The sequence below is a fragment of the Furipterus horrens genome, unplaced genomic scaffold, assembly GCF_987537825.1.
Source record: "Furipterus horrens unplaced genomic scaffold, mFurHor1.1.pri manual_scaffold_7, whole genome shotgun sequence".
In the NCBI taxonomy this organism is placed as follows: Eukaryota; Metazoa; Chordata; class Mammalia; order Chiroptera; family Furipteridae; genus Furipterus; species Furipterus horrens.
In genome coordinates, this window is record NW_028327177.1 from 44,011,763 (window position 1) to 44,031,479 (window position 19,717).

Below are 19,717 nucleotides of genomic sequence, written 5' to 3' on the forward strand. Positions count from 1 at the left end.
GATTACAATGAATCTTTAGATCAATTTAGGAGGAACTGATATCTTAGACTAAGGTATTGATAACTTAAGAGGTGAGGAATCAAATAGCTGTGAAAATAATAGTTTCAAAAAATTGTTCAGGGATCATTTATTTTTAGAGCCATAACTGACCCATAACACTATGTACGTTTAAGGTATTTAATCTGTTGATTTGATACACTGATATAACGCAAGACAATTACCAGCACAGCATTAGCTAACACATCCATCATGTCACACAATTATTTCATTCTGTGGTAAGAACATTTAAGATCTAGTCTCTTGGCAACTCTGAAGTATGTAATACTGTATTGGTAACTACAATCACAATGCTGTGCGCTAGGTTTCCAGAGCCCATTCGTCTTCTAATTGCAAGTTTGTATCCTTTGACCAGCATCTCCCCAATCCATTTACTTTGTTTACAGTATTTATTCCTATAATATCTGAAGGATCTGTAGTGGTCGGCGGCGGCGGCAGCCGTCCGTCTCGAGAGACAATGGTGTAGCTTCTTAAGAGTCTATCTGCACCGCCGAGAATGGTTGTGCAGTCCGACTCGGGAGTGACACGATATCTGTCTCCTCCCGTGTTGAATCGACATCTTGCGATGACGCTGGAGTGTCCTCTCCAGTGAAGCTGAAGTTACAGAGCCTGGGCAGGGTGATATGGAGGGTCTGCTGCTGTAGTGGTATCACTCTTTTATTTCTGATATTGGTCATGTATCTTCTTTTTTCATTATATGTATCTATTTTATTTATCTTCTCAAGAAACGAACTTACAGTTTCATTGGTTTTCTTAATTACCTTCTTTTCCGCTAACCTTGGGTTTAATGTGCTCTTATCGTTCTAGTTTTAATCTTAAAGTTAAAGTTTAGGTTATGATTTGAAACTTTTTCTTAATGTAAGTGTTTAGTGCTATAATCTCCCTCTCAGTAGTGCTTTAACAGCATCCCACAAATTTTCAAAGATTATAGAGATAAAAAGTAACTTCTGGAAAACATAATAATGCAAGTAACTGTGGTCCACAGAAATGCAGGCTGCACTCGGTGAAATACAATTATCATCCTGTGGTCATTGTTCAGTTTTGTTATCCATTTGTAAATTCTTTTCAGCATTCCTTATTTGAATATAAATGTGGTATTCTGAGTTCTTTGAAATCTACTGTAATATCTTACTGATTCCATCATAAATTAATGAGATAAATAAAAACTCTCACATGTGTTCTTTATCATGAGTGTCATGATTTTACCTTTCTAAAAAATTACCTTTTAACACTATTTTATAAACCTAAAGAATGAATGGTGTCTAGCATTTTAGAAATACTAATTTCATTTCTTATCACTGTCATTTTCTACTATAATTAGTGGTAACTTGCCCACTCTTGCAAGTTTACTAAAACTATGGGGAAGAACATGTATTTTCATGTACTATCTTTTTAAACAGAGTTCAAGGACATTCACTGCAGATAATGCTCTGTAGCAATATAAGGTAAAATAAGATTAAAAACAACATTAATGTGATACCAGTATAAAGCCTTAGAATAAATCACTGGGTTTTATTTTAAATTACTAATCAGATAAAACTTTCAGATTATTCTTTAAAGTATATCTTCCAACAAAAACTATTTGAAATAATAATGATTTCCAACGTTTATTATTTGGATTTTAAAAACCAAATGAAACATATTAGGATTTTCAAAACTTTATAATTTAAGAAACTAATAACTTACATTTGGACAAATGTACAAGATAAGTACTTCAATAGTTATCATATAAACAGTCATCCACAGTCTTCAAAATTAATTCAAAAAAGCTTTAATTATTCTTTTTTACCTTTTATTTCCAATAAGCATAATGACCATGTTGGAATTAGAATGCTGGCGGGCATCTTCTAACCAGGTTGTCAAGTGGTTGAATGTATCTCTCCTAAACATAAATGATAATTTGATTACTATTGTCAAAGGATGTCCCCTAGCAGTGTAGCAGTGTACAATGAACAATATATATTCTATTAAAGATTACTATTTTTAGCCATAGCCAGTTATGTAATGAAAGCAAGTCAAGTACAGTTTCTGGATTTAGAGTCCACTGATTACAGTTCAATTTAGAAATTAAATCCCAATGTATAAATTCTATCACCAAACTGATCAGCTTGGGGTTACTTACTCATATAAGAAAATAATTTAGATGCAAAGTTCTGTAATAAATTTATATTTAATTCAAGATACACAAGTTTTTAAGGCAAATAGGGCATAGGCAAAGCTATACTTTTATTACTGGTAATCATATTTATTTACAAAAATTACATTGACCACTGAGCTGAAAAATGTCTAACTTCTCACCTTGTAATATCATATACTAGTAAAGCCCCTGCTGCACCTCTGTAGTATGACCTTGTGATGGAACGAAAGGACTCTTGCCCTGCCTGTGAGGAAAGAAAAGGTTGAGAGTTTCCTTTAATAAATTGTCCTCTTCTTTTCCTTATTATTCATACACAGAATATGGGCAGGTAGGAAATGGATGCATAAAGGAAAAGAAGTAAACCTAACTTCACCAATCTTAGGAAAAAGTCACATAATACCACTATTCCTCATGTCAACCAAACCAGAAAACCAGATGCACATACAACGCCCCCCCCCCCAACACCCCCTTCAACAAGACCTCTAAACCTTTTTTGGCAATCCCTGACAACCCAATTTACTGAATGGCTTCACAATACATGAATCATTATTAGAGCACAGAATGGACTCCTAGCAACTAAGCTCTGAAGACAAATTTGAAAGGAAGCAAATAACCCAGAGCCTCACATTTGAATTCAATAACCCACTCCCTGGGGCAGCTGTTGACACTAGAATAAATAAAGTCTATTGTAAATAAATGATGAATGACATCTTTACGCCCACCATCTGCTGGTGTAAAGGTTGTTGGAAGGCCAAGGATGCAGATTTTATCAGTTATATCATAAACTGCAGTGAGCTTTCAACAGTCATCAGATGGAATTCTTTGAGCAATCATTTTATTATGAAAAACAGAAAATGGTTCTGAATTTAATTTGTATAATTTTTCTCCACACTTAATCAATTTTCTCTGTATTTGATATATAATGCTGTCAAAAGGCAACAGGATGTAAAAGTCATCTTTATATCCACTTGTGAAAACAGACTTCAGAGATTATGCAAAATTAGTTTATTTCTCTTTTACTGGTGGCACCAATGTTCTGTTTTTAAGAAAGGCTAGCGAGGGATATGCCTATTGCCTTTAAGTTTGAAATTGAGTCAGTTCTTATCAAAAATACTTTTTTTATTTTTAATCACTTCCTTTCTGCCTTCCAGAAAAAAGCATGTAAATTAAGTAAACATAAAACCAGTTTTCATAATTTTTATATTCAAAATCTACTAACTTCTTGTATTCATGTTTGCATGTCCTGAATTCTGATCTTTCAATGCAAATATTAAGCCCTTCTTATTCTGAGAATGCACAGAGACAGTTCAGGTTCTGCCCTGTTCTAACACTCAACACTATAATTTCCTGTTCTTTTTGGCCCTTCCATTACACTGCCTTTTCCATGCTCCCATCCTCAGTGCCTAGCACCAGGTCTGGCACACAGTAGACAGACAGAGAAAGCATGTTGAGTGAAAGAATAAATCTTGATGTTATTAAGTCAAATGCACAAAATGATCAGTACTGCATCCTACCTAAATAAGTGGACATCAGTAAATCCTACCATGCTAAGATTCAGTAAAAATAACTTCTATGTGGAAACTAAAGATTAGATAATCTCTTGGTTAACTCATGAACAATTCTGGCACTTAAACTAATGTCATGCTAAATTAGATACTGAGGAAGCCACAAATAAAAGGGGTGGAAAAAGAGCCAACTCATTTCACATAGATTAAGGCTAAAACACTAGATGATACTAGTTGAAAGCATGAAATTAATTAAAATTATGTTAATATAAGCATATTGGGATGTATCTTTCAAAAAAAGTTGTTTCAAATTCAACTTCAAAATGCAAGCATTATAGGAATTTCTCCTTTAATTGCTTAGCATGGGAAAACTAAGGATTTGATTTTTAAAAAATTCATTTCACTGTGAATTACATACACCAAGAAAGAAGTGTGTGGTAAATAACACACAACAATAAATATTTTATTAGTTTAAAAGGAAAATCAGGTTTAGAGCTCTTGCATATGCCATGCCTAAACAATGAACAAGGTAAAAGTCCTTTAAAACAATCTTGCGGGGACATTCTGTGGGACGAGTTAAAATAAATACGCTGCTAGAACACCACCACTACAGAACTAAAATTTCAGTGTTTATAGCTTAAGTAAGAAATAGTAAAAGGGAAAATTGAGGAAAAGGAGAAAAAGCACATATCTACGAGTATAAACCATTCACATCCCTCCCAAATTGTTTAACCAAGAACAAACATGTTGCAATATGGAAATAACATATATAACATCACTTTATATTGAATCCGCTGAATCTGGATTTTTGTCTACTATTATAAAAATCAAACAAAAACCCAATAAAAAACCCACACAGTCCAAGTGAGGGTTATGAATGTAGCTATGCAACTTAAAAATCTCTAATTACATAATAAGCAAAGATCAATACTCAGAATAGTTACTAAGTTCTTGAGACCTGACATGCAGGATAAACATCCCACACTCTGGCCTAGTCTTTTTGTTAATGGCACTGGTAGCCTTGAAATAATCTTGCTCAAATAAGTGTTTTATTATGATTTACCCAACTATAAACAAATAATAGCTAACTACATAAAGCTAGCCCAGTGGTTAATTACTTAATCATATTAAAACAAAATAATCTAGTTTGTAAAAAGTACTTTAATATAAACTTGTCCAAACTGTGGTTGACCTATATTGTTTTAAATGAAAAAGCAATGTAATCTTAGGAAACAGAGATGTTATTTTTGATCCTCTGCACTACCATGTTAAGTTAAAGAGATTTTAGAAGCCTGAAACGGAAAAGGATACAGAATTCTTTGTAGTAAGGGATTCCTAATATAAGCTAAGGGTGTAAAGAAAAATGCATTTAATGAAATGAGGATGACTGGCTAAGTGAATAGCACCAGAAAAACCTGGTAGCCAGAGTGGACAATATAGCTGTTAATTTCTGTAAAACATCAGCAAAGATACTCAGATTATCAACCAAGTAGAACAGAGCAAACTGGCCTCAAGAGATAATGGGCAAGCTCCATTTTTTAGTGATGCCTGGGATTAAAATAAGAGTCACAGAACACGTGTTAAAAAAAAAAAGAAAAAGAAAAAGAAAGAAAAAAGTCTTAGAGACCTTCATTTTTCATGTGAGGATTGCTAAATAAACTTGACTCTTTTGTCCCATACCTTAATATTTACTTTAAAAAAAAAGTTATTTATTTTTAGACAGAAGGGAAGGGAGGGAGAAAGAGAGAGAAATATCAATGTATGGTTGCCTCTTGCACACCCCCAACTGGGGACCTGACCCACAACCCAGACTTGTGCCCCGTCTGGGAATTGAACTGGTGACCACAGGATGGTGCTCAATCCACTGAGCCACACCTGTCAGGGCTTAATATTTACTTCTAATTGCCATATAAAGATTTCCCCAAATTTGCTCCATCATGTGCCCGAGTCATTCTGTTGATTAACAACTTCTATAGTAACCAGGCTGGCAACTTAACTCTTCTTCCTCTCCTGTTAACCTCCATAACATACAACCTTACACACATTAAGATACTGCTTAAAAATGTAAATATCCTGAAGCTCTTAGAAATTAGTTCTCTATTTGTTTCTTCAGAATTTTATCTTCTTAGTCAACAAGGCTTGATCATAGAGCTATTTTTTGTCTGATATCCTGCCTATATTCTGATTATTCCTGTTTTTGTATCTGTTCGCCTTTTTGACTAAAAAACCATTTTCTCCTCCCTTCCACCTATCCAATCTCTATTCATTATGACAACCAGTTCAAGCCCCCTAAATCTCTCACAAAGCTAGCAAAGTTGTCCACTGCAGCCTATAGTTGTCCTTTTTCCTTCCCACATCCAAAGGCACTTTCATGTGATCCTTTAGTTCTAATACTATTGACTAGGTAAAACCAACACACTAGTCAAATGCTTATCTTTTTTCCTCTTCATTTCTTGAGGGACAGCCTAACAGAATACTGAAGTATATTTATAGCAGGCACTAAAATGTTACTTTGATTGATCCCAAAGAACCAATAAAGTTAGAAAATTAAGATCTGTGAGAATCAATATTACAGTAATATCTCTTACTTTTCATTGTTAGTCATTTATCTAATGATTATAGTTATCAAAACCTAGCCAAGAACAAAAACAACAACCGGAAAAAAAGGATTTCTAAGCAGCCAAATAAGTTGTCCAGTGCCCCAAAATGAAATGTCAGATACTTCACTAAACAGATTAAACTTAAAAATCTAGACCAGTGATCAAAAAATTTCTATCACTGAAGAAATTAAAAATTTCATGCACTGAACTCTATATGCAAGAACAAGACTTCTGTTTGGGACAACAGTGACATCAGTAGAAATCAAAGTGACTTTTAGGCTGCCTCAGTGTCTACAGCAAGGACAGAGAAAAAGTCAACCTGGGCCATAATTCTAGGCCATTTAAGGAAGTCTCCTATAAGAAACTCAAGTAGATCTTGAGAAGAGAAACAAGGGTTGTAAATAAGACTAAGAGGATGTGATCACCAACATCAGATTCTTTTAATGCTGCCATTTAAGAGAAAATAGACCATAGGTGGGAAGTAAAAAAGAGTAGAATGAAATGTCTAGGATAGCTTCCTATCCCTGTGGTTGTTCAAGAAAAGGTTGATGAACAGCTGTCGAAGAGGGTGAAGAGTAGGACCTTCAAAAGCCTCTCAACTCCTAGGGTTGGGTGGATAGCAAAGAGCAGACAGGAGTGACAGAGGCAGGACTGTTTCCCAGTGCCTGGTTCCAGGCCTTTTGCCTAGCCCCACTGAATTCTAGTCATCCATCCTTACTGCACCACTAATACATAAAAATATTCACTTTAGGGGCAAGGAGTTGGGTATAAACTGATATTTTACAAATGGCAGCGAAAAAAAAAATGCCTGTGATTTGCTAAAAAGGTCCTTATTTAGCATCTGTATTTCACATGATTTCTTACATAGTTTCACTAACTGTTATTTGATTCTCAAAATATTTGTAAATCTAATATAAAAATATTTCTAGGGAAATTGAGTAGATATATGAACTTAAAACTTCCATATCACAAATTAGGGGAGAATGAAATTTATTTGGATATGCTAGGAAGATGACTGAAAAAGCAAGACAAGAAAGAACAGAAAAAGGAGGTGGGTAAAGGCTAGATGAAGGTCTAATATGAGAATGGACTTCTTATGCCCTGCAGTCATCAGTTAATGAATAGCAACTGGATGCAACTCATGTTTCTTCATTGACTTATTGTGAGGGAGACGAAGAATATCACACATTTGACTTCTGATAAGTGACACAGGGCCAAGTGAAAGTGTTTTGAGGGAGGCACTGAAATATTGTTATCACTGCTTCCAGCAAGGCCTCCAGAGGGTGTCTGCTGGTACCTGAACTTACTATTTTGAAAAGAAAGCAAAGATGGTGAATGTGGATATTTTCAAGGAAAACTCCTTATCTTTATTTTTGTTAATAGAAATGGATATACAATGGATGACAAATATATTAAGATATTGAGATTTAGTTATCGGAGTAAAGAATCATTTCTTTAAGGCTGATGAAATTAACCGTAACATTGGCAAAATTTCCCCTGAAGTACTCTAGAACAGTTTTATAAATGTCTTGGGCCAGGAACAGACACAATCATTGCTAAAAATGTAGCCTGCTATCCAATATACAGACACTCTACAAAACAATGATATGGAAAACTGTTCCACTCAGATATAAAATGAGGGTAGAATCAACCTCAATGTGTGTCATACAATGTATATTAAAGATTTTTGGAAATTAGGTATGAAAGTAAGAAAACCAATGGTGAGAGGAAAGCCTATCAGGAACACTTAAAAAAACAGCTTTCAAATGTAGTTAACAGATATTTTTGAACATTCCTTAAATTCTGGAACAGGTGTCTGGGTCCTAGCAACCACCGTGTGGAAGCCTTGGAATTCCTTTGGGGACAGTGAGTCATGGTGTCTTCTTCAAAGTCATCACAGTCTCTCCGTTTTAGACACAGAGGAAGGAAAACTACCTCTTCTAGAGGAAGTGTGGAGAGTTCTTTTTTCTTTTTTCCCTTTCATATTGTCTAGCATATTGTAGATTTCTTTGGAAGACCACAGCAGTTTAAAACAATTTACTCATATGCTAAGAAAAAAGAAAGGCTTCTATCAAAAGAAGGGATGACTAGTTAACCTACAAAAACAAAACTGGGAAATGAATGACTTGTTCAAGTTTCAAAAAGCCCAGGAGAAGGAAGGGTAATTATTTAAGGGAACATATTAAGGATAGAAGAACAACTGAACAAACTAAAATAAATGAATGAGGTAGTTTGTGCCTAAAATATTACATAATCTTCATTACTACATCAATCTTGCCTTTTGAAACTATGTATTTTAGTAGATGCTGTCTCTTGAACACATCCAAAAATACTATAAGCTGCTTAGACAGACTGAGATGCTTTATTGTCATTCAATAAAATTTACCAAACACTGTATCAGTCAATAAACTAAGAATATAAAATACGAAGTTGAAAAGATACCTCTTCTTCATGATGTTTATTCTGAGGTTAGATACATGAACAAAAAACTATAACAACAGGATCAGAACTGTAACAGAAATATTCATAAAATATTACAGGGAAAAATCAGCTATCCCATTGGGATCAGAAAGGTTTCATAAGAGTTGACATCTAAGCTGGTCTTAATTGGAAAAGAGGAAAAACTATTTCAAGCAAAGTAAGTATTTATGCAAAATACAAAATGTGGAAAATCATGTATTAAAGAATATCAAGACCTGGCTGGTGTGGCTCAGTGAATTCAGCACTGGCCTGTGAACCAAAGGGTTGCCAGTTCAATTCCCAGTCAGGGCACATGCCTGGGTTGTGGACCAGGTCCACAGCTGGGGGTGTACAAGAGGCAACCATTCATTGATGTTTCTCTTCCTCTCTTTCTCCCTCCCTTCTCCTCTCTAAAAAGAAATAAATAAAATCTTCAAAAAAAGAAAAAAAGAAAGAGTATCAAGGAGTTTGGTTCACACTATGACACCACACTGAAAGACATGTGTTACATTATTAGCCGAGAAGGCAATGTAGTTTAGATAAAACAATCAGTTTTCAAAAAAGAAACTCAATGCAGAAGTATTAAACACTTCTTTATGACTGAAGATCATTAATTTTAAATCTCTAGGAAAGAAGGGACTTTGTATATTTTGGTCTTCTCTTTATGGTAAAGTTTTGAAATCACGTTACCTGAGAGAATATAAATTTAAAAAGTTACGAGATGCTACAGGCTCAGGGGGGAAATCCCTAAAAAATAGCGAAAATACAAATCTTCACTGAGAAAGAGGTGATAAAGAAGGCACTAAAAACCCAGAGTCCAATGTATAGCTCTGGGACAAAGCAGGCAGAGATTCCGTGTTTTCCATTTCAAGGACAATGGTGAGATACACAAGAAGTATTAGGAAAGCTAGGTCTCACAATAGCCTTCAGCAACTCACTTCCTCTTCTAGGGAACCCAGTCTGTGAGACAATAGTCTCCAAGTTTCCTTCCTTCATTAGCTATTATAGGTGACAGGTGAGAAACTAAGCTAGCATAACTAGAGAAAAAAAACAAGGGGTATATGATGATAAAATTCCCACAAATTGACAAGAGATCCAAGATGGCGGAGGAGTAAGTGGAAGCTACACTAACCTCCTCCCAGGACCAGTCTGGACTTACAACTTAATTGTGGATAAATCATCTGGAATAAGCAAGTGAACACTAGCTGAAGAGAAGTCTTATAACCACGGAGAGACAAGAAAGGCTGCTTCATCACAACGTGACCAAATACAACAAGGATGCCAGCCTGTTAAACCAAGCATGCCATGGTCTGGGGAACACTAACTGACTGACCTGGAGTCTGCAAGATCCTTCCCCATGTGGGAAGGCCACCCTCCCCTCCACACCCCGACTCTTATTAGGGATTTCTGGACTCAACGGTAGGTAGGACAACGACCATGTCCAGCTTAAAGCAGCTAGAGGAGTACGAGACCTTCGAACATTGTCCTTTATAAGATTATAAAGGGTCTTAAGTCTGAGAGGGGGAAATTGTTATTTTTTATTGTTATAAAAAATTAATTAATTTACTAGAAAAAAAAAAAGAAGAATATAGGAAAGCGTGAAGCCAAAGAACTTGTATGCATGATCCATGGACATGAACTAAGGGGGGTGGGATTGCTGGGGGAAGGGGGGTACTGGGAGGAGGGGAGCAAAGGGGGAAAAAATTAGAACTATTAAAACAACATAATCAATAAAATATACAAAAAAAAACCCTCCGTATTTTACATTTCATTTACTAGTTTATGTAATATGCTTTATCATACATACCAAGAGAACTTTTGGTTTTTCTCAACTGGAGTTCCATGAAGAATCAAGTCCTAATTGTCCCAAAGCAGTTTTTCTCAAAGTGTGATCCTAAGACTCTTGGTCATCCCTGAGAATTTTTAAGGGTCCATGAGGTCCTCTATTTCCCAACTATCTATTTGTGTAAGGTTGTATCTTATTCATATACTTCAACTAAACAACACACATAAGACTCAATGCAGAAACATATAAGAAGACAGTAAAGAGATTTTTCAAAATGTAATAAAAAAAACCATTCTCACTAGAAAAATATAAGTTTTCTTGGGGGCAATTTTGAAAAACATACTTAATTTCCATAAAAATTGTATTGTTTATGGCAACATATAATGAGTTTATTATGGTTATTGCTAAAATGAATAATTGAATATTTAATAATTTTGCAGTTTGAGTTTATAATATGGTAAATATTGATAGTTATAAGCCACATAACTAATGGTTCTTTGGTGTCTTACTAATTTTTAATAGTATAAAGGGATTCTGAGACCAAAAAATTTGAGAGCTGCTACCTTAAGATATCCATTGTATATAACAAAGTAACTTCTCTTCTATGCATCTAAAATGGGAGACTACAGAAAATAGTCACTCAATTTATGTTATGTGGTTCAGATGAGAAACTGCCATTAAAAATTACATTGCGTGGCAGATGACATGATACTGTATACAGAAAACCCTAAAGATGCCATCAAAAAACTACTAGAGAGACTTCCGGCCAAGATGGAGGCTTAGACGGACACGCTAGGTCTCCCTCTACAACTAGAGTGGAATACAACTACTTCAAAACAAAGGATAACTAGAAATTCCAGAAAATAAAGCTACACGGAAGCCCAACATATGAAGTTATAAACCAGCGGTGCCATTTGGGCAGGTAAGAGTTAAAGAAGGCAAAGCTGCTTGCGGAGCGGCGGGGCGGGGCGGCGAAAAATCCTGGAGGCTTTCAAGCCCCTGGCGGTGCGCGACTCCAATCAAGCCCCTGGCCTGCGCGACTCCTGCGCGACTCCTGCGCGACTCCGGCACTGGGGAGCAACCGCAGCATCGCCTTGAACAGTGAGGCCCAGGGGGGCGGGAGGACGGATCCCGGACTCCTAGCTGAATAACTGTGTGAATCCATCTTGGACCCCCGCCCCCACAGAAAGCACCACAGGGCTGCGAAATAGGTCGCGCGCCTGCCGGTCGCTGATTTGTGACGCGTACGCAGGCACTGCCCCCTGCTCCCGACAGCCAGCCCAGGAAAACAAAACGCATCTGTCAAAATGAGGCAGGCAACTTTAGAAATACCGGTAACACAACTCACCAGACAGCAGATAGAGAACCTGACAGATGAACAGATAAGAAACCTGTCAGAGGCTCAGTTCTGGGCCATTGTTATCAGGTGGCTTACAGAATTCACAAAAGAGCAGGAAAAAGATATGAAAGAAGCGAAAAACTTTCATAACGAAAGGAACAAAACCACATATGAGACAGATGGTGAGGAATCCAGAGTCCATTTCAACAAACTGGAATATGGAGAAGAAACTAGCAGTCAACCAATGCAGCGAGAGGAAATAGGAAGCAACAATGAGAGGATCAGAAACCTCTGGGACAGCTATAAAAGGCCCAACATAAGAATCATTGGTTTGCCAGAGAATGAAGAAGATGAACTAGAACTTGAAAAATTGAGTGAAAATATAATAAAGGAGAACTTCCCAGACTTGGGGAAGGGAATAGACTTGCAGGTCCAAGAAGCAAGGAGAGTTCCCAAGAGACTGGACCCAGGGAGAACCACTCCAAGACACATTATAATCAAAATGTCAAAAATTAAAGATAAAGAGAGAATCTTAAAAGCAGCAAGAGAGAAGAAAAGAATTATGTACAAAGGGGTCCCAATTAGACTATCAGCTGACTTCTCAAGGGAAACCCTACAGACAAGAAGGAACTGGCAAGAAATATTCAAAGTAATGAAAATCCAAAACCTACAACCACGAATACTCTATCCAGCGAAATTGTCATTCAGAATAGAAGGACAGAGAAAGTGTTTCCAGGACAAAATAAAACTGAAAGAGTTCATTAGATCCAAACCACTGTTATATGAGAAGTTAAAGGGACTGGTTTAAAAAACAGAAGATAGGGAGATGAAACAAAGGCAAACGAAACAGGCAACGAGAGTGGAAAAGGAACTGTGGGTAAGGGAAATATAGTGGGGGGAGGTCAACAGGGAGGGGGAGTGGGGAGAGGGAGGGAGATGATATAGGAATTGGAGATCATGGTAGGAGGGAATGGAATAGACGGAGAGAGGTTGGGAGGAACTGTAAGCACAACTAATGGACATAATCTAAAAGGGGGGGACAACTGGAGGGAGGGGGCCACCGGGTGGAGGGGAGCAGAGGGAAGGGAAAGTGGCACAAATGTAATATTTTAATAAATAAAACACATTAAATCTTAAAAAAAAAAAAAAAAAAAAACTACTAGAACTGATCAATGAATTCAGTAAAGTAGCAGGATACAAAATAAATACCCAGAAATCAGTTGCATTTTTATACACCAATAATCAACTACTGAAAAAGGAAACTAAGAAAACAACCCCATTTACAACTGCATAAAAAAAATACCTAGAATAAATTTAACCAAGGAAGTAAAAGACCTGTACTTGGAAAATTATGAGACAATGAAGAATGAAACAAGAAGATACAAATAAGTGGAAGTATATACATGTTCATGGATAGGAAGAATTAACATCATCAAAATGTCCACACTACCCAAAGCAATCTATACATTCAGTGCAATTCCTATCAAGATTCCAATGACATATTTCACAGAACTAGAACTCATATTCCAAAAATTTGTATGGAACCACAAAAGACCCTGAGTAATCACAGCAATCTTGAGAAAGAAGAACTAAGTTGGGGGAATCATGCTACCTGATATCAAACTATATTACAAGGCCACAGCAACCAAACAGCATGGTACTGGCATAAAAACAGACATATACATCAATGGAACAGAACGCAGAGCCCCCAAATAAAGCCACACCTTTATGGTCAATTAATATTTGAAAAGGAGATAAAAACATATAATGGGGCAAAGATAGTCTGTTCAATAAATGGGGTTGAATGGATAGCCATAGAAAAACAAATGTAACTAGACCACCTTCTTTCACCACATACAAGAAGAAACTCAAAATCGATTAAAGATTTAAACATTAGACTTAAAACCATAAAAATCCTAGAAGAAAATATAGGCAGTAAGATCTTGGAAATTTCTTGTAGTAATATTTTTTTCTGATATATAGGCAAGGGAAACAAAAGAAAAAATAAACAAATGGAACTACATCAAACTAAAAAGTTTTTGTACAGCAAAGGAAAACAACAAAATGAAAAGACAACCCACTGAATGAAAGAACATACTTGCCAATGGTACATCTGATAAGAGGTTAGTATCCAAAATTTATAAAGCACTTAATACAACTCAACACCAAAAAAACAAACAATCCAATTAACAAATGGGAAGGGACCTGAATAGACAGTTCTCCAAAGAGGACATACAGACGGCCAAGAGACACACAAAACATCATCAGATCAATGCAAATTAAAACCACAATGAGCTATCATCTCACCTGTCAGAATGGCTATCACCAATAAGTCAACAAACAACAAGTGCAGGTGAGGATGTGGAGAAAAGAAAGCCCTCACATACTCTTGGTGGGACTACAGGTTGGTGCAGCCAGTGAGGGAAGCAGTATGGAGATACCTCAAATAATTAAAAATGGACCTGCCTTATCATCCAGTGATTCCACTCCTGGGAATACATCCAAAGAAACTAAAACATTAATTTGAAAGAATATATGTACCCCTACATTCATCGCAGTGTTATTTACAACAGCCAGGATCTGAAAGCAGCCCAAGTGCTCATCAGTAGATGAGTGGATAAAAATGCTGTGGTACATTTACATAATGGAATACTACTTGGCCATAAAAAAGAATAGAATTTTACCCTTTGAAATAGCATGGATGGACCTGGAGAATATTATGCTAAGTGAAATAAGCCAGTCAAGAGAAAGACAAGTACCACATGATTTCACTCATATGTGGAATCTAATTAACTAGCAAAATAGAAAGAGACTCATAGACACAGAGAACAGACTGACAGCTGTCAGGGAGGCTGGGTGGGCTAGGTGAAAAAGGTAAAGGAATTAAGCAAAGAAAGAAAAAAACCTCAGACACAGATGATAGTATGGTGATTACCAGATGGAAAGGGGATGGAGGGATGTAGAAGAGGGTAAAGTGGGGGATAAATGGTAATGGGAGGAGACTTGATTTGGGATGGTGAACAGAATACAGTATACAGATGATGTATTATAGAGCTGTACACTTGAAACTTATACACTTTTTAAAGAATTTTAAAAAAAAAGATTTTATTTATTTATTTTCAGAGAGGGGAGGGAGGACGAGACTGAGTAAAACATTAATTGGTTGCCAGTCGCATGCCCCCAACTGGGGACCTGGCTTGCAACCCCAGCATGTGCCCTGATTGAGAGTCGAACCGGCAACCTTTAGGTTTGCAGGATGATGCCCAGCCCACTGAGCTACACCAATCAAGGAAAAATCTATATGATATTAATCAATGTCACCAATAAATTCGATAAAAAATTAAAAAGTAATTAATATAGCATGTAACAGGCACTCAATGAACGTAAATGACAGAATTAGGATTGAAAGCAAGGGAGCATCTTAGTGGTTGGGACAAAATCAAACTTTTGAAACAAGTTAATAAAAACTGTCAGATCGAATAATAAATTTTAGACTCCCAGCCAAGATGGAGGCATAGACCAACATGCTCTGTCTCCCTCCACAACTAAGGACTACAACTACCGCAAAACCAAAAATAACCAGAAGTTCCAGAAAATAAAGCTACATGGAAGTCCAACGTATGCAGTCATAAACAAGTGGTGCTCATCTGGACGGGTAGGAAGGGCAAAACCGCGGCTGAAAGATCGAACTGTACTATAGGCAGTAGCTGCAGCAGCGAACAGCGGGACCTGGTAAGCAGACACCTATATTTGGGGGAGGAGAGAAGCACCTGGGAGCCGGCCCTGGCTGCACACCAGACCCATCCACTCGCGATTCCAATGCCGGGGAAGGCAGACCCCATTGTCTTGGACAGTGAGTCCTGGAGGGCATGGGGATGGAGGAGGATGCTCCCGGTTCCTCAGCAGAGAGTAACAGCAGGAATCCATCTTGGACTCCCGCCCCCACACAAAGGGCCACAGTGTGGTGAGAAAGGTCGCCAGGTTGTAACGAGTGCCCGGGGCTCCACCCCCTATAGGGTTAGGAGGTGTGACAGCGCCCCGCACAAGAAGGAAAGATAAACAAAACGGTCAGAATGGCAGAATTAATGATTGAAATACCAATCACGCAGCTAACGAAAAAACAAATTAAAATAAAAGACTTGACTGATGAACAAATAGTGAATCTTTCTGAGGCTCAGTTCAGAGCTATAGTCATGAGGTAGCTTACAGACCTAACAGCGGGGCTGAATCAAGACAGGGAAAGAATGAAGGCTAGTCCTGCTGAAATGAACAAAAATACATACAAGACAAGTGGTGAGGAAGGGAAAGTCAGGGATCAAATCAACAAATCGGAACATAGGGAGGGAAGAGTCAACCAGTGCAGAATGAGGAAACAAAAAGTGAGGAATATGAGAAGAGGCTCAGAAACCTCTGGGATAGTTATAAGCAAACGAACATTCAAATTATAGGATAGCCAGAGGGTGAAGAACTAGAAACAGAAAAATAATGTGAAAAAAATAATGAAGCAGAGCTTCCCTAACTTGGGGAAGGAAATGAACTTACAGGTCCAGGAAGCACAGAGAGTTCCGGATAGGCTGGACCCAGGGAGAACCACATCAAAACACATTATCATCAAAATGTCAAAAATTAAAGATAAAAAGAGAATCTTAAAAGCAGCAAGAGAGAAGAGAAGAATTATGTACAAAGGGGTCCCAATTAGACTATCAGCAGATTTCTATAAGGAAACTTTATAGACAAGAAGGGACTGGCAAGAAATATTCAAAGTAATGAAAATCAAAAACCTACAACCACAATTACTCTATCCATCCAAGCTGTCATTCAGGATAGAAGGGCAGAGAAAGAGTTTCCAGGACAAAGTAAAACTGAAGGAGTTTGTTAGATCCAAACCACTGTTATATGAGATGTTAAAGGGATTTGTTTAGAAGGAGGATCAAAACTATGAACATTAAAATGAAAACTGTATCACAATAACCAACAGCAGAAGCTAGGGAATAGAAACAAAGGCAAACTAAGTAGGCAACGAGAGGGGGAAAAGAATTACAGGTACAGGGAACATATTGGGGGGAGTTCTGTGGGGAGGGGGGAGGGGGAAAAGGGAGAGAGATGATGTAGGAATTAAGAAGCATAGTAGGAGGCAGTGGAGTAGACAGGAAGATGTTGAGAAGACCTATATGCACAACCAATAGGCATGGACTAAGTGGGGGGACAACTGGAGGGGGGACCACAGGGTGGAGGGGAGCAGGGGGAAAAGAAATTGGGACAACTGTAACAGCATAATAAAAGGAAAAAAAAAACCGTCAGATCAAGAATCTAAGGTTTTGACATTTATACTGCACTTCACACAAGCTGCTTGTTTTTCTTAAAAACATAGTTTCTATAGTATTTATGTTTAGACCACAGCCTGAGCATTCACTCAGATATGTTCACCAATATGTAATAGCTGGGGCACATCTGTTGAGAATACCGCATGAGAAAAACTAATTTTTCTGGTACCACATTCCATCTTATGGCTGCAGTGGTGTTAAGAGTTCAACAAACCATAACAGGCATAAAATAACATGAAAACAAAAGCATGCAGTGTATTTTTATTTTTAAAAAAACCTTTATTGAAGTCACACAATGCATTTTTGCTATACTTACCGTATCCCATATCTGAAGTTTTATTTGTTTCCCATCAATAGTTATCATTCGAGCACCAAACTCTACACCTGAATAGAGTAAAATATGATTTGTTACATAATGCATTAGAAATATATTTCACATTTAAGAATTAAAAAGAAAAAGATGTTCAGTTTCAGGACATGCTATACCAGGTGATACAGATAAACTTGAACAAATACAGCTCCTATCCTTAGTAAACGTATAAGCTAAAGCAGAGGTGCTAATAAAACATAAGCTAAGGGCATAATTAAAACACTAAGAATTCGAGGCTAGTATAGTCAAGGAACCAAATGTGATCTTCATATTTCACAGGCTCAGTAACATAAAAACAACTAGGAATGAGATTCAAGAACCATAGTTATTAGTAACAAATATTAAAATTTTTTAAAAACAATTAATATATAAAAATAACTAAAAGGGATAGATGAATTAGCATCATAGTCTTGGTTCTCAGTACAGGCTATCAACTAGGAAAGAAATCTCCAAATCTGTCCACTAGAGATAACCACTTTTAAAACATATTGCCAGACACTGCTCCATGAATAAATACACACACCGTAATGAGTGTACAATTTTACATAAATGGGAATATATAAATGCTGTTCTGCAATTTGCTTTTCAGTCAACAATATGTCATAAACATTATTCCATGGTAAATATCTTTGCCGATAATAAATACATAAAACTATACCATTAGTATTTGTAAGAGCTGCATAATATTTGTGTATTATGTGTGCATCTACCTACATACACACACACACACACACACACACACACACACACACACTTTACCAAGTCAGTGCTCTATTGCTACAAATTTAGGTTATTCCCAAATTCACTATGTTCACCAACACATACTGAAATGAAATTGACAGACAGGCATGGGGAGATGTGGGAAACAAACAGGCTTGGTTTAAAAGACTGACGGCTGTACGAAGCCGCCCCCACCTGGACCGTTAGACAGCAGGTTGTCTTCCAGGCTTGCTCTGAATCCCACCCTCCGGTATTTTTTAAAGATAGAATAGAAATACAAAGTGGCTTTTAAGGAAAAGGGAACCTGCTCTGTTTTTCTCTAAACAGCCCCAAATTCTTGTCAGTGGGATGTGAAAAACAGAACGACTGAGTAAATGTTTTTGGACTTGTGTAAAATACCTGGGCGCCTTAACCCTGTATTGATCTGTATTTCCCTTTGTTATTACTCCCAACCATTTGGTGAAGGGATACATGTCTTTCCTACGCATTTCCCATGTAGAAAGTAGATAAAAACCCTGGCTAAAAAAGAAACGAGGATGATTTTCCTCAGAGAAAACCCCCTCTCCTTCCTTCCTCAGATGGTGAGTGTCTGAGTAGTTTCTTCATTCACTCCGAGGAACCCAGAGTCTCCCTCATTCCAGTATACATTTTCAACTTATGATTATGATTTTAGGCAAATTGCGGGTCAAAGGAAATACAACTTTATACTTATAAGCTTACTACAATACTTTGGCTTTCCCCCTTGCATTTATCATTGTCTTGGAAGTACTCATTCAATCATTAAAAAAAGAAGTAGAAAAACAGGGGATAATTTCATAAAAGCAAAGAGCTGTGAAGAAGACTGAAAGAAATCTATCACGTGTATCACACACCAAATCATTACTGCTTGGTGTGTGTTCTATCAGTATTTAGATCAGCTGGGGTGAAGGAAAGACACACATGGTCTCCAGAAACCAGATGTCTTCCTGGCAGAAAAACAGCCTCTAGTTGCCCACGTAAGGGCACAATGCCCAGTGTCAGAATTCCATTTCAGCATCTCCTATAATTTCCCCAACTGTGATTAGTGGGGTGAAATAGAAAGGTAATTTGTCCTCCCATGACAACTTGACAGAGTTTTTACTCTATATTTTAATAATTATTCCATCTTAGAGGTATATTCAACACCAAGAAACTAATGATATGTTTCTCAGACTAAGAGATATAGGAATGTTAGAGAAAAGAGTCCCAGGAGTCATGGTGTACTAGAATAAAAAATGCAAAAATTTTAAATTATGCCATATAAAACCATTAGTGTTTATAAATCTACCTACCTATATATATACACACACATATATTTTTACTAATATATATGTATATACATAGTCACATATATTCTATGCCACAAGGTGAGAGGGCATACAAAACCACCCTCTACCAGCT

The 19,717-nt window shown here is 37.0% G+C and overlaps 1 protein-coding gene across 1 annotated transcript in view; it reads right to left on the reverse strand.

Annotated features, from left to right (window-relative positions):
- The window catches only part of RAB2A (RAB2A, member RAS oncogene family), a 97,323-nt gene that overhangs the window by 31,523 nt on the left and 46,083 nt on the right, over positions 1–19,717 (reverse strand). The window contains 3 exon segments of the mRNA XM_090283656.1: positions 1,847–1,939; positions 2,356–2,438; positions 17,525–17,592. Coding sequence (XP_090139782.1) covers positions 1,847–1,939; positions 2,356–2,438; positions 17,525–17,592 — 244 coding nt within the window.